The sequence below is a fragment of the Cebus imitator genome, unplaced genomic scaffold, assembly GCF_001604975.1.
Source record: "Cebus imitator isolate Cc_AM_T3 unplaced genomic scaffold, Cebus_imitator-1.0 Scaffold275, whole genome shotgun sequence".
Taxonomy (NCBI): domain Eukaryota; kingdom Metazoa; phylum Chordata; class Mammalia; order Primates; family Cebidae; genus Cebus; species Cebus imitator.
In genome coordinates, this window is record NW_016107590.1 from 946,823 (window position 1) to 960,573 (window position 13,751).

A 13,751-nucleotide genomic window follows, 5' to 3' on the forward strand; every position below is an offset into this window, starting at 1 on the left:
GGGAGGGAGGGGAGCAGAGGGAGGAGAAGGGAGGGGAGGGGAGCCTGCCATTCCATAAGGTTTGCTCTAAGGATTAAGTAAGGTAATTGCTTTCACAGTCTAACATAGTACAGCCATTAAAACAGCAAAAGCTCCAAAAATATTAATTCCTTTTTTCCTTCATTCAAAATATGTACTAGCAAAGAAAAAAACATATAAGGCAGAGTCCAATTTTGAATCCTTTGGACAGTTACAAACACAAACAACAACCCGGCTGATTTAACACTTGATTCGATTTTCTACTACAAGGGAAGAAAGTGGCTAAGTGTAAAAAAATTAAACATGAGTTCAATAGAGTTCACCAAGCTGTGTGATCTAGAGTGATAACTTACATCTCTTTGAAACTAGGTTCCTCATCCTTGAGGAAAATATCTACCGTGCAGTGCTCTTATGAGAAAAGGCCTGGCAAAAGCATTCAATAAAGACACTTAACCATTGCTAGGCCTTCTCCTTTGACATTTACTAGACAGTAAACAACTAACAGAGTCAAGATTGTGAAAGCTATTGGCTGTTTACTGACATTGAAATTTCTGTTCAGGTACCTGCTGCACAATTTTGACTTAAAAATTATTTTTTACAGAATTACTAATAATTGGTCATGGAGCTTCGTAAGTGGTATTTTTTCACATACTGGATATGTACATAAAAATTAAATAGCAGACAGTATCTATCAACCGTTCAGATGATTTTGGATGATGAGTGTTCACAGGTGGTTAAAAACAGCTTTCCAATGCACCCAATCATCAGATATTATTAATTAGATTTGCTCCCTTCAAAAATATTCCTCAGTTAAGCATAAACATATTTAAATAGGTAACTAGAGAAATATTAAAAAACAAGTATGAAACAAGCACCACTTCAACTGTCAGCAGTGAATAAAGTAAAATTCATATAAAGCAATGCTAACCTATATTTAAAATTAAAATCAGCAAGCATATTAGTAATTTATGGTTTTAACTCCTTCTAACTTCTGTAGAATTTTCAAAATTTAATGACTTTTTAAAAAGATGAATTAGTAACACCAAAAACTAAGACTGATAATCAAATTAATTCAAGGATATAATAGGAATTTCCAATGATTACACAATCAGTGAAAACGAACAGAGAATTACAATTAGTGGCTGAAATGGATACATACTTTAAAAAAATATGGCAGAGACTGGTCTAACTTATGTACATACTGATATAGGGAGCCATGCCAGGGTCCAGCGTTGTAATCATGCTTTCTACTGAATGTTTTGTCTTATCAAGCACAGACTTCACCATAGGATTCCCAGCCACACCCTGCATAAAACAAATTAATATATAAGTATTCACTCTGAGAAACACCATATCTTCATGATTGTGAAGGAAATTTTTTAAAAAGTTTCCAACACATCCCAAACCAATACTTCTGTAAGATATATAAGATCAAGACAATATCAAATTGCTATTAAGTTTCTAAATGATACTCTCAATTTTTCTTCCTGACTCACAGCAGTGTGCAGACCAGCAGCAATCTACAGACCACACTTAGAGTGGCATGGGTATGTAAATGACACTATTCTATATATACTATATATATTTGTGTATACATATACATATATTTATTTCATATAATTTTATTTTTATTTACTTATATAAAAGATTAGGCAAAACTTGTCCCATAGGGTCTCAAATATAGGTCCCAATCAGGTGTCTGCATTAAATCCATACTTGTTCCCTAATTAAAAAAATAAAAAGTAAAAACACCTCTCATCTGGGGGAAGAACAGTTACTTATTACCTTAACATATAACATTTTGCTATGTTCTACTAGTTTCTTCTTTTTCCTATTTCCTGTTTCTCATTTTGTACATTCCCAAATTCTCCATTTATAGTCAGATCTATTCCTCTGGATTTTTAGAGCCGTACTACTAGACAGAAGGAAGCAAGTCTTGAGTATTCCTTCTTGTACAATACTTCTCAGAGGGTAAACGACACTCCAGGGAGTAATGCCTCCTGAGATGGCATCTGACAAACCTGCCATGATTCCTCCTCTTCCAAACTTCCATTTAATAAACTAAGGTGACTCAGGAAAAGATGAGTTCATAAAATTGAAATTTTAAGACTGCAAACCAACCGTATGCTGAAATATGCTGCAATATCATGTGTTACTACTATTTACATGACTTGTAGAGTTGATTGAACTGGGTATTATGACTCATGACAGACACACTGACACATGCTCTTAACAAGGGACAAAATGTTGTAGTCTGTATGCAAAGAAAACTTTTTTAAAGTACAGATCGGTATTAAAAAAAAACAAGCTTAGAAAAATGCCACATTCCTGAAATATGAAGCTCAAATATTATAAATCAATTAATTGTCTATTGATTTTTAAATGTTTAATATAATAAATTATAATTAAAATAAAACTGCAAACAAACCCTTAGCAGAAAATTGGAACTTGGCAGAATAATTTCAAAATTCATTGGAAAAAAAATTGGGAAAGATGAGTAAAGAAAAATTTAGAAGAAAAAAGAAATCAACCAGCTTACACAATTTATAGAACTAAATACTGATACACCTTTATAAATGCAGGCTTGAACTGTCCTTTCTATCTTACTTATCACTGAATGTTCCAAAACACAAAGTTAAAGTAATTAAAACAGTGTGCTCTATACAAGAACAGGCAAACAGCAGTGCACTAGAATAGAGGCTAGAAACTGATTTTAACACACAATTTCCTAAAGAAGATAAAGGGTTCATACCAAATCAATGGGGATATGATATTGAAAGACTCTATTGAGCAGCTGGAAGAAAATTAAGTTTGAGCTCTACCTTATATATTACATAGTAAAGAAAACTCAACTATATTAAACTGCTAAGTGTCTAAAAAATTAAACATCAAAGGAACTAGAAAAATCATAGAAAAACATTTATCCTAATACTGTAGTGGGAAAAGATCTTTTAGCATTAAAAAAAATGTAAAGAAAAAGAAATTCATCGAAATGACTCTTGAAATTGAAGAACTTTTCTGTCAAAAAGCTTAATAAAATTAAAATGTAAACTAAAAATTGAGAAAACTGCAACATATGAGAGGAGGTAGAAAAGTATTCTTACTGTATTAGGAGCTCTTACAAATTCATTAAGAAAAAAAAATCATCCTAATTTAAAACTAGGCAAAGAACATAACTGGTAATTCACAAAAGAAAAATACAAATGGCTAAAAATCACATGAAAAAATGTTTAAATTCAGCAGCAAAGAAAAGCAAATTAAAATGTGGTATTACTTTTTGCCTCTCAAATCAGAAAATATCCTAGTCCAAATTAATAACCACTGATGGCAAGTGAAAAATGCTATACCAGTGTATTTTTGTATGAACCTCCTAGAACAGAATATGTATCAATATTTTCAAATGTTCACTCAGATGTTCACCAGGAATTAATTCAGAGGAAAGAAAGATGTCCATTTTTACATATAAGAGTGCTCACCACAGTTTTTGGTTTATTTATTTATTTATTTATTTTGAGACAGGGTCTCACTGTCACTCAGACTGGAATGCAGTATCATGACAACAGCTCACGCAGCCTGGACCTCCTGGGCTCTAACAATCCTACCACCTCAGCCTCTGAGTAAATGGGACCTCAGACACACACTGCAATGCCTGGCTTATTTGTTTAAGTTTTTGGTAGAGACTGAGTCTCACTATGTTGCTCAGGCTGGTCTCGTACAGAATTCCTGGGCTCAACTAATTCCCCTGCCTGGGCTTCCCAAAGTATTAAGATTACAGGCAAGAGTCAACAAGCCAGACCTAATCATTATGATGGTTTATTGGTAAGAATTACAATTTTAAAAGATCTCTTGTACAACATGGCGACTATAGTTAAGAACAATAGATTATATTCTTGAAATATAAGATTTTATATTTCAAGATTTTAAGTGTTCTTACCACAAAAAATAGTAAACATGTGAGGTACTGCACATGTTAATCAGCTCAATTTAGCCATTCCAGAATGTATACATGCATCATGTATACATCATGTTGTACATAACACATACAATTCTTGTCAATTAAAATAAATTTGCTAATTTAAAAAAATAATTACAATTAGAAAATGTCAATAGGCAGATTAGCAAAATAAAACACGGGAAATAAATGCAACAGTGTGTATGGTAGAGCAGCCATCAGAAAACCCAAAATACATTTCTGAAAACATATTTTATGGCCAGGAAGATGTTCATAATACATGCTCAGTAAAGACCAGAAAACACGAAATAGTATCCATATGACCTGTCACTACCTCAGTTTGATTTTCATTCAAAGGTACATGTCCACAGATACGCATACGCAAGAGACTAAGAGCAGCTACAGAAAACTGCTAATAAAAAAGATTTTTATTTTTCCTTGTGCCATTCTGTATTTTCAAAATTTGCTCTAATGAATATATATTAGTTTTATAATTAGAAAATTAAACATGATTTAAAAATACCTCTTACCTTAATAAAACCCCAGATTCCACCAGCAGATGCTTCATCCTGACCTCTATTAATTCTAGGGTCTTCTTGTTCCTCTGGGAAAGTAATGGCTGATGTGGTTCCAGTTCCCTGGGCCAGAGATGTCAAACTGGCTTGCTGAGTAACAGGAGTTGGCAAAAGACCTAGTCAATGGCAAAATTTTAATATGTATAATTTATTTCATAAACTTTTTCCTATAAAAAGATGACACCAGATATAAAATGAGTAGCTCAAACAACTTTAATATTAATACTCAGGCATTTCAAGATTGAGTTATAAACTCAAAGATTAACACAAACCTTTATAAAATGCAAATTAAACAGAATTTCAAAAGAGAAATTTACTTCCTTTTACATAAGCTTACACCAAGTTTCCTGAAAATGGACAAAAAGCATATATCCAAAAGTTCTTCAGGTTTGTTTTATTCAGAACTTCCATGAACAGCTATAGTTCAGGTCTTTTTAATCCATAAAATTAATTAAGCACTTGAAGCCCATCACATAAAAGCATGCAAACAATTAGTACACATATTCTATATACTTCATGTTAACTCAAAAAGAAAATTCACATATACATAGACATGGATATAATACTTGGACTCTGCAATAAGTTTCATTTGTAAAGATAGACAGGGAAAGATAGATAATAAAAACCACAGAGAAGTTGCTTCTTTTCCCTAAAATGGGAAACAACAGGCAGAGGATGACAAAAATGAAGTTTTAATAACTGATTTGCAACAATTATTCCAGAGAAGCAAAAGAAGTAGATGTAACTGACCTAGGAAAGAAAATGACCCAATATTACAAACTTTTGGCATACATGAGGTTTTATTTGTTTTTGAATTTTTACCTGACTAAAAAACACTACTCCCTGGAGCAGTCAGTCCTGATAACTTTTCAGTAAAACTGAGAAAAACTCAGACTTCACCTTGAAATTTCTCTATAAATGCACAAATATTAGGACAAAATTCTGGAATTTTCTGACATCCCATATACTAATCATCTACTAAGTTGCATATCACATAAAAATCATATACCAAATTATACAAGCTTCATTTTAATAATTTAAATGGCAAAAACATGAGACAGGTAATCCTGGAAGCCAAAGAAATTAATAAAGAGAAGAACATTAATGCAGAGAAACTGGGATGCCCACCCACTGCTGAAAAGAAGGTAAAATGGTACACCTACTTTGGAAAATAGTTTGGTGTAGAATTACCATATAAGTCAGCAACTCTATGCCTAGATATATACCCAAGAAAAATGAAAACATGTCCATACAAAAACCTGTAAACAAATATTTATAGCAGCATTGTCTAAATAGCCAAAAAGTGGAAACAACTCAACATCAACTGATTAACTGAAATGAAATGTGGTATACATAGTCATACTTTACAATATCATTCAGCCATGAAAAGGAATGAAGTACTGACAAATGCTACAATATGGATGAACCTTGAAAATATTATTCTAAGTGAAAGGTGCCAGTCATGAAAGACCACATATTATATGATTCCATCTATATGAAATGACCAGGATAGGCAAATCCACAAACATAGAAAATAGATTAGTAGTTTCCTAGAGTTATGAGGATTTGGAGGGAAGTAGGGACTAAAAGGTATAGAGTTTCTTTTTTAAATTGATGAAAAGGTTATGAAATTGTGACAATGGATGCACAATTCTATAAGTAAACTAACTATGGAATTGTATGCTTTAAATTGGGTGAATTGTAGAGTACATGAATTATATCTCAACAAAGCTATTACTTTAAGAAAGAATAAAATATTAATAGCCATGTATTTCAAAGTATTCATAAGAGAGAATTACCTGTTCCTGAAGGTGCAGAAAATGATGGCATCAGGGGTGTCTGGGGAGCTCTCCCTGCATGTCCCCTTGTGATGTCATAAGTTGAACCAACAGAAAATCCTGATATAGGAGGACCCGAAGGAGGTGCAGGTAAAAGAGTGTTTGGGGCAGAAGTTGAAGGTGGGAAGTGAGACACAGGATTACTGAAGGCAGCAGCAGTTGATAGAGGAACAGGAGGTGGCACAGAGGTAACAAGTGGTGGGACAGAAGAAACTGCAGGAGGAGGCACAAAAGGTAAGGGCGCTGAAGGACGCACGGGAGGAAGGGGCGGCTGAGGAGTAGAGTATGCGAGTGGCGGCAAGGACTCCATGGAGGATATGTTTGGAGAAGAAAAAGAACTGGTTGCTGCTAGAAAAAAGTGAAGAGGGTAAAAACACAGAATTAGAAATGCTTTTTATTTAGTTTTCAAACTGTCTCACTACTTTCTTTTGGCAAAGTTTTTAAATTTATCAGAGCATATCCTGAGAATTATTTTGAAATGTATAATTTAAAATATACAACAAATATAATTGAGTATAAATGGCTTTCAACTCCCATAAGTAAAAGAAGCAGCTATATGAACTTATGGCATTGTTCATTTTTGCTTTTTGGTTTGTTTTGGTGTGTTTTTAGTAAAATCAAGCTATTTTTCATCTCTAGTCTGAGCATAAAAACCTATGCCCTGAAGCCTCAGAAAGGTTAATCACCAGAAAGTCATAGAACAGTAGGCTGGGCACAGTGGCTCACGCCTCAATCCCAGCACTTTGGGAAGCCAAGGCAAAGGGATCACCTGAGGTCAGTAGCTCAAGACCAGCCTGGCCAAAATGGTGAAACTCTGTTTTTACTAAAAATACAAAAATTAGCCAGACATGGTGGTAAGTTCCTGTAATTGCAGCTACTTGGGAGGCTGAAGCATGAAAATCACTTGAACCCAGGAGGCAGAAGTTGCAATGCGACAAGATCGCGCCACTGCACTTCAGCCTGGGCGACAAGAGTGAAAGTCCGTCTCCGAAAAAAAAAAAAAAAAAGAACAGTAGACAAAGCTAACACATGCTTTTCAGGATATTTCTGTCATAATATAAGCGATGGTTTACCATAATTATGAACATAAAGAACAAAAGTCTACCTCAAGCAAAACACTAATGCTTTCTTACTTTAAATACAGACTGACTTTCTATTCTTTAAATTAAAAAGGCTGTTTCCATTCATCCTGAAAAAAATAGGTAAGTTTTAATACATACATTCTTTTCTTAATTGTCTCTGAGAAAAGATGATAGTATCTTCACTCTTTTCAAAACACACATTAGACAACTACATGTACCTAATGGAACAGGGGTGGAAGACATAGCAGTAGCTGCCAGTCCTGCAGGATTCGGTGGAGGAGTCCCAGGTGGTGTTGTCTCTATTCCACTCTCTTCCATCATTTTTCTTCAATTATGATATACTGTAAAAATACAAAAATATAATAAATATTATACAGTAACCAAAAGTATATTTTTTAAGGTTTTAATAGCAAACAACTAAAAAAAAAAAAAAATCAAGAGAGAGATGTCTACCTTTAACTATTTAGAATGTAACTTATTTCCAGGTGAGTTTGTCAAAATTTCTAAGAAAGCGTCTATGAGAATATTTTAATATCAATCTATAACATTCCCATGTAGATATTTTATAAGTAGGAAATAATTTCATGTTATAATAACAGTATAATTAATTATCCACTACATTTCAAATAGTAAATTACTAATTTGATTTCTGCCACATGAATGCATGTTAGAGTTAGTTATGTCTGAGCCAGATGTGGTAGCTCATGCCTACAATCCCAGCATTTTGGGAGGCCACAGCGGGAGGATCACTTGAGGCTCGGAGTTGGAGACAAGCTTGGGCAACATAGCAAGATCTCATTTCTAAAAAATAAAAACAAGTAAGTAAATATAAATTTCAGTCATTATTAAACTCAAAATAAAAATAAGACCAGGCACATGGCTCACGCCTATAATCCCAGCACTTTGGGAGGCTGAGGTGGGAGGACGGCTTGTACTCAGAAGTTCAAGGCTGCAGCGAGCTATGACTATACCACTGCACTCCAGCCTGGGTGACAGAGCAAGACCTCATCTCTAAAAATAAATAAAATAAAATAAAATATTTAATGTATTTTTAAAGCCCTTCCTCTTCTCTCATAAAGCACTGTATACTGGATATCCTTGTTAATTAAAAAAAAAAAAAGCTGAGTACAGCAGCTGACAACTATATAACCCTATACTTTGTGGAGGCGGGAGGAGCCCTTTGAAACCAAGAGCTTTTTGAGACTAGCCTGGGCAACACTGGAAGACCCCATCTCCACAAAAAAATTAAAAAATTAGGCAGGGTGACATGTGCCTATGGTCCCAGGGACTCAGGAGTGAGGTGAGAGGATCACCTGATCCCAGGAGGCTGAGGCTGCAGTGAGCAGTGAGAATGCCACTGCGCTCCAACCTGGGCAACAAAGCAAGACCTTGTCTCTATAAAATAAAATAAAATAAAATAAAATAAAATAAAATAAAATGTGCTTGACTGAATTAAAGCATTAATTCACAATTTTCCTAGTTCACATTTTAAAGCATATCCAGCCACAGATAAATTATATATCTGAGGTTTTAGAAAAGTTAACTACAGCAAAAATGCCATTAGATAGCAGGGTCCTAATAGACGACAATGGATTACAAAATATGAGAAAACTTACTTTAAAATTACAAATTCTCATGTCTATCACAAGTACAAAACCAACTTCTAAATACACTATATTTGTTTTGTAATATGTTTATTCATTTAATAAGTATTTAGTGAGGGTCAACTGACATAATGGCAATACTGAGGTAAATTTTACATGCATAGTGGTGCCTCTGGAAAAAACAATAATTAGCATAAACAAATAGGATACTTACAGTCTAGTAAGGAAACAATCAAATAATAAAACCAACTTACAATGAATGGTACCCTGAATTATGTGCTCTGAGGGTAAGAACACAGTTTTGTTTGACAGGAACATGATTTTGACTCAGAGGTAAGGAAAGGATTCCCTAAAGAATTCAGATAAACCAAGATCTCAAGGATAAGAACTTAATTAGGCAAGGGAAAGGCAGAGTCCAGAAAAAGTGAATATATAGCAGGTACACATACCAACTGAGCTGGGGAGAACATGATACATTCAAGAAAATCCATGTGAAGAAACAGAAAGGAAGAATCAGGACTGGAGAGACAGAGAGAAGCCCAGAAGGTGTTCAGTCTTACAAACCAGGTTAAAAACTTGGGTATTTAAAGGACAGGTTGTCACTGTAAGGCATTCAACTGAGGGTGGCATAACTGTCTTTTAACTTTTTTGAAGCAAGTTTAGGTTCACAAAAAAGATGCAAAAACAGTAAAGTTCTTGAGTACCCCAAACCCAGCTTCCATCAGTAACACCATCTTACGTAACTATACTACAATGACCAAAACCATGAAACTGACACTGGTATAATACTATTAACGAAACTATAGACCTTATTTGAATTTCACCTGTTTTTACATTTACTACATGTGTATGTGCATAGTTTTATGAAGTTTCATGATATGCACCATCTTGTATAACCACCACCTTGACCAGGATATACAACTATTCCACCAATGCAAATAAACTTCCTCATGCTGTTCCTTTATCTACCTTCCCATCAACCATAAGCCCTGGCAAACACTGCTCTGTTCTCTATCACTTTCTCATTCCATGAATGTTACATGAATCATACAGCAAGTACCCTTTTGAAATCAGCTTTTTTACACTCAGCATAATGTTCCTGAGATTCATCCTAGGTGCATATATCAAGTTGGTTCTTTTATATTGCTGAATAATATTCCATTGTATAAATGTATCAGAGTTTATCCATTTGCCTGTTGAAGGACATTTAGGCTGATTCCAGTTATTAGTGACTCATAATTGTTTTATTAAAAGATCTGAACAAAGTACGTAGACTGGCCCACTGGGTAGACAGAACAAATGCAGAGATGCCATTAAGGAAGATATAGAAGTAGTTCAAACAGAAGTAAATAACAACCTAGACTAATGATTTTCATAATGGGAGGGGATGATTATGCCCCCAATGGGTCACTTGGCAATGTCCAAGACATTTTTGATTGTCACAGCTACAGGGCTATTACTGGCATAGAGCAGACAGAGACTAGGGATACTACTAAAAATCCTTCAATACACAGCCTACACACAAGAATTAAGTGGCCCCAAATGTTAATAGCGCCAAGGTTGAACAACTCTGACCGAGACTCAAGTGATGACTGCGGAGATGGAGAAAAGTAAATAGTTCAAGACAAGATTAGGTAGCAAAATTCAGTGACTGACTGGATATGGAGGCAGAGAAGGAAAGCATTACTTGCACAACTGAATAGATGGTGGTACAAGGCACAAAGAAAGGAAACATGGCAAAAGGTCAATGTGTTTGATGTTCTTTCTGGGGGAGGTTGTTGGGGAAAATCATAAAATGTTTGGTCTTTGACATGCTAAGTTTAAGCTCCTTAAAACAAATATCTTAGTAGAGACACTGACTTGGTGTGGAGCTTAGTCACTACACAAATGGGGGCGTCATCAGTGTACTAATAGTCTAAGTCATGTTTTGAGATGATATTATATAAGAGAATACCAAGATAAGAGAATATGACTTAAAACCAATTACTGGTTGAGTAAGATGGAAGACAAGCCTGCAGACTATAAGAGATGAGTAAAAAGGAAGAAAACCAGGAGACTGTACTGTTCAAAAGCCAGTGTTTCGCAGTATGAATGGGCAACAGTATTAAATGCTGCAGAGAAGCCAAACAGGACACTATCTGAGAAGTTCAATGGATTTGCCAAACTGGAGATGAATTTAGGGAGAGCGGTTTTCATGGAAAGAGTGGGGAAAGAAACCACTGTGAACTGAATCGAGGAGTGGCAGGCAAGACTAATATGCATGACACTTTCAAAAAGTTTGGCTGTGAACGTAGGAAAGCTCTATGGTACTAAGTAGAAGACAGGGATCCAGGGAGGCTGAATTAGGCTAGAGCCAAATCTGATTCCAAAACAAAATTTTATAATTTTATATCACTCAGTACCTATACATCGAAGGTAGATAACTTGAGACAGAAATTCCCCTTTGGAGATTTTATCACTCCGCAACCAAGGCTACCTCTTTTCTTCATTTAATTTTTTATTGGTCATTCACCCTTATACTGCAGATGCTCCCTAATCCTTACAATGACTAGTAGAAGCCCTATTAAAAGAGAATCCCTAACGTTAACAAACGTGTCGGCGAAAGAAACTGTACGATGAAAACAATGCCATAACGTGGAATAAATATATCAATTTCTTTGTTTTTAACGGCTTATTATATGAAAACTAGCGTAATGGCAATACTGAGGTAAATTTTACATATATAAACATAGTGCCTTCTACTAAAAAACCTATTATGATAAAACAACACGGGCCAGGCGCGGTGGCTCAGGCCTGTAATCCCTGCACTTTGGGAGGCCGAGGCGGGCGGATCACGAGGTCAAGAGACCCAGACCATCCTGGCCAACATGGTGAAACCCCGTGTCTACTAAAAATACAAAAATTAGCCAGGCGTGGTGGCACTCGTCTGTGGTCCCAGCTACTCGGAAGGCTGAGGTGGAAGAATCGCTTGAACCCAGGAGGCGGAGGTTGCAGTGAGCCGATATTGTGCCACTGCACTCCAGTCTGGCGACACAACAAGACTCCGTCTCAAACAACAACAACAAAAACAAACACCTAAGTGTCAAGAGTTGGTGACGGTTTTAGGGCTCAAGTTTTGTCACGAAAAGTAATATTCATGTACCAACATTAAAGAAATAGTGAAGAAAATGGCTTGGAAAACTGAGTTCTGTCTGGCTACACCCTGTTGTTCCAATTTGCTTGTGCCTTGGTTTTTCTGTTAAAAAAAAAAAAAATGGATGGCTATTTACAAGAATACAAGACATTGAACAGGGAAGCTTGATAACTTTTAACACATTAAGAGCAATTACTGCTGACGTACTCATGCCACAAGATTGCCTCTACTACAGTAAGCGCTAGCTAGAGCCTAATGTGATTCCAAAGAAAAATTTTATAAATTTTCACTGAATTAAACAGTGGCTACACAGGAGAAAGATTGAATGCCAAGATGTGTAACGATCGCAGAAATGTACGTGTCTCTCAAAATAACTACTTCGAATGACAAAAAAACTATTGGCTATAAATTCTACCAATCTAGGAAATTTGCTAACCTATAAATTTGCCTGAAGCAGGCCCCAAGACAAAACAAAGGAACAAGAGAATACAAAAACCCTCCAAAGCAGCTCTAAGCACCGACGGGGGAACCTCAGGGAAAACAGCTTCCTTTCACTGCCCGTCCAGGTGTGATGACTCGCTAGCCTCCTGGGCCTCTCCAGGGCCGGAGCGGACGAAATCCTGTTTCTGGAGACCGCGGCCTCCCTCCAAGGCTCTGCCACGTCTCCAGGCCAGGGAGGGCCGGGCTAAGGTCCGCAGGCGTTCGCCGCCAGTCTCTCCTGAGGTCAGCGCACTGGAAGGTAGGGCCAGAGGGCCAGGGCGCTCCTGCCTTGGTCCTTGGACAGAAGCAAAGTGTCGCGCAGCGAGACCCTCAAACCGCACCCATCATGCCATCCCCAGCGGAAACTGTTCGCCTTGCGAGGCGCACTCCTGCCTGCTGCATCCCGCACGCCGCCATAGCAGCGCCCGGACCGCGCGACTATGGGCTCAGAAACGACCCCGGCGTCCAGTGGTGCCGGCCGGCCAGCCTACCTTCCAGGGACTGTGTCCCTCGGGGTCTAGTTCTGGCTCCTGCAAGCCATGCCATGCCACCACCCTCATACACGCGCGTTGCAGCCACCTGACGCTCACCTGCGGACCGGGAGAGTGCCTGCGTGATCGCTGAAGAGTGGAGGATAGGGAGGTCGCGACGTAGAACTACCGCTTGGAGAAGACAACGAAGATAACACACTTAGAGCGCACCTCCACGCGTCCCCGCCTACAAGATGGCCACTGGCGGCGCATGCTCCTGCGGCTGCCACGTCGGCCGCGCGCCGCGCCGCCCCGCCCCTGCATTGCCCGGCCCCGCCCCGTTCCCTCATCGCCCCGCCCCGTCTGTCCCACAGGCGGTGAACTCGGCCCCGACGCTGCAAGTTAAACTTCGGTACCAAGATTTTCTCAACCACCGAGACTTGGCTCTGCCCACGCCCTCTAGATGCATTCTCCAAAGGGACTGGCCTCCTTTCTACTCCGCAACCCCCTTACACGAGATTGCCACGTGTGTAGCTCACTCATCCTGTGCCACAGCCGCTCAAGGGATGATGATGAGTTAGCCAAGGTCAGCTAGTCCA

The 13,751-nt window shown here is 37.5% G+C and overlaps 1 protein-coding gene across 2 annotated transcripts in view; it reads right to left on the reverse strand.

Moving 5' to 3' along the window:
• Positions 1-13,481, reverse strand: part of PRRC1 (proline rich coiled-coil 1) — a 33,179-nt gene extending 19,698 nt beyond the window's left edge. The window contains exons 1-5 of one of the 2 annotated variants that reach the window (XM_017500996.2): positions 13,273-13,481; positions 7,684-7,806; positions 6,345-6,731; positions 4,501-4,661; positions 1,221-1,323 (exon numbers count right to left, since the gene is read on the reverse strand). In XM_017500996.2, the coding sequence (XP_017356485.1) occupies positions 1,221-1,323; positions 4,501-4,661; positions 6,345-6,731; positions 7,684-7,786 (754 nt within the window). In that variant the 5' untranslated portion in view covers positions 7,787-7,806; positions 13,273-13,481. The remainder of the gene's footprint in view (positions 1-1,220; positions 1,324-4,500; positions 4,662-6,344; positions 6,732-7,683; positions 7,807-13,272) is intronic. The other variant, XM_017500997.2, reaches the window with a different exon arrangement.
• Positions 13,482-13,751: the final 270 nt, after the last annotated feature.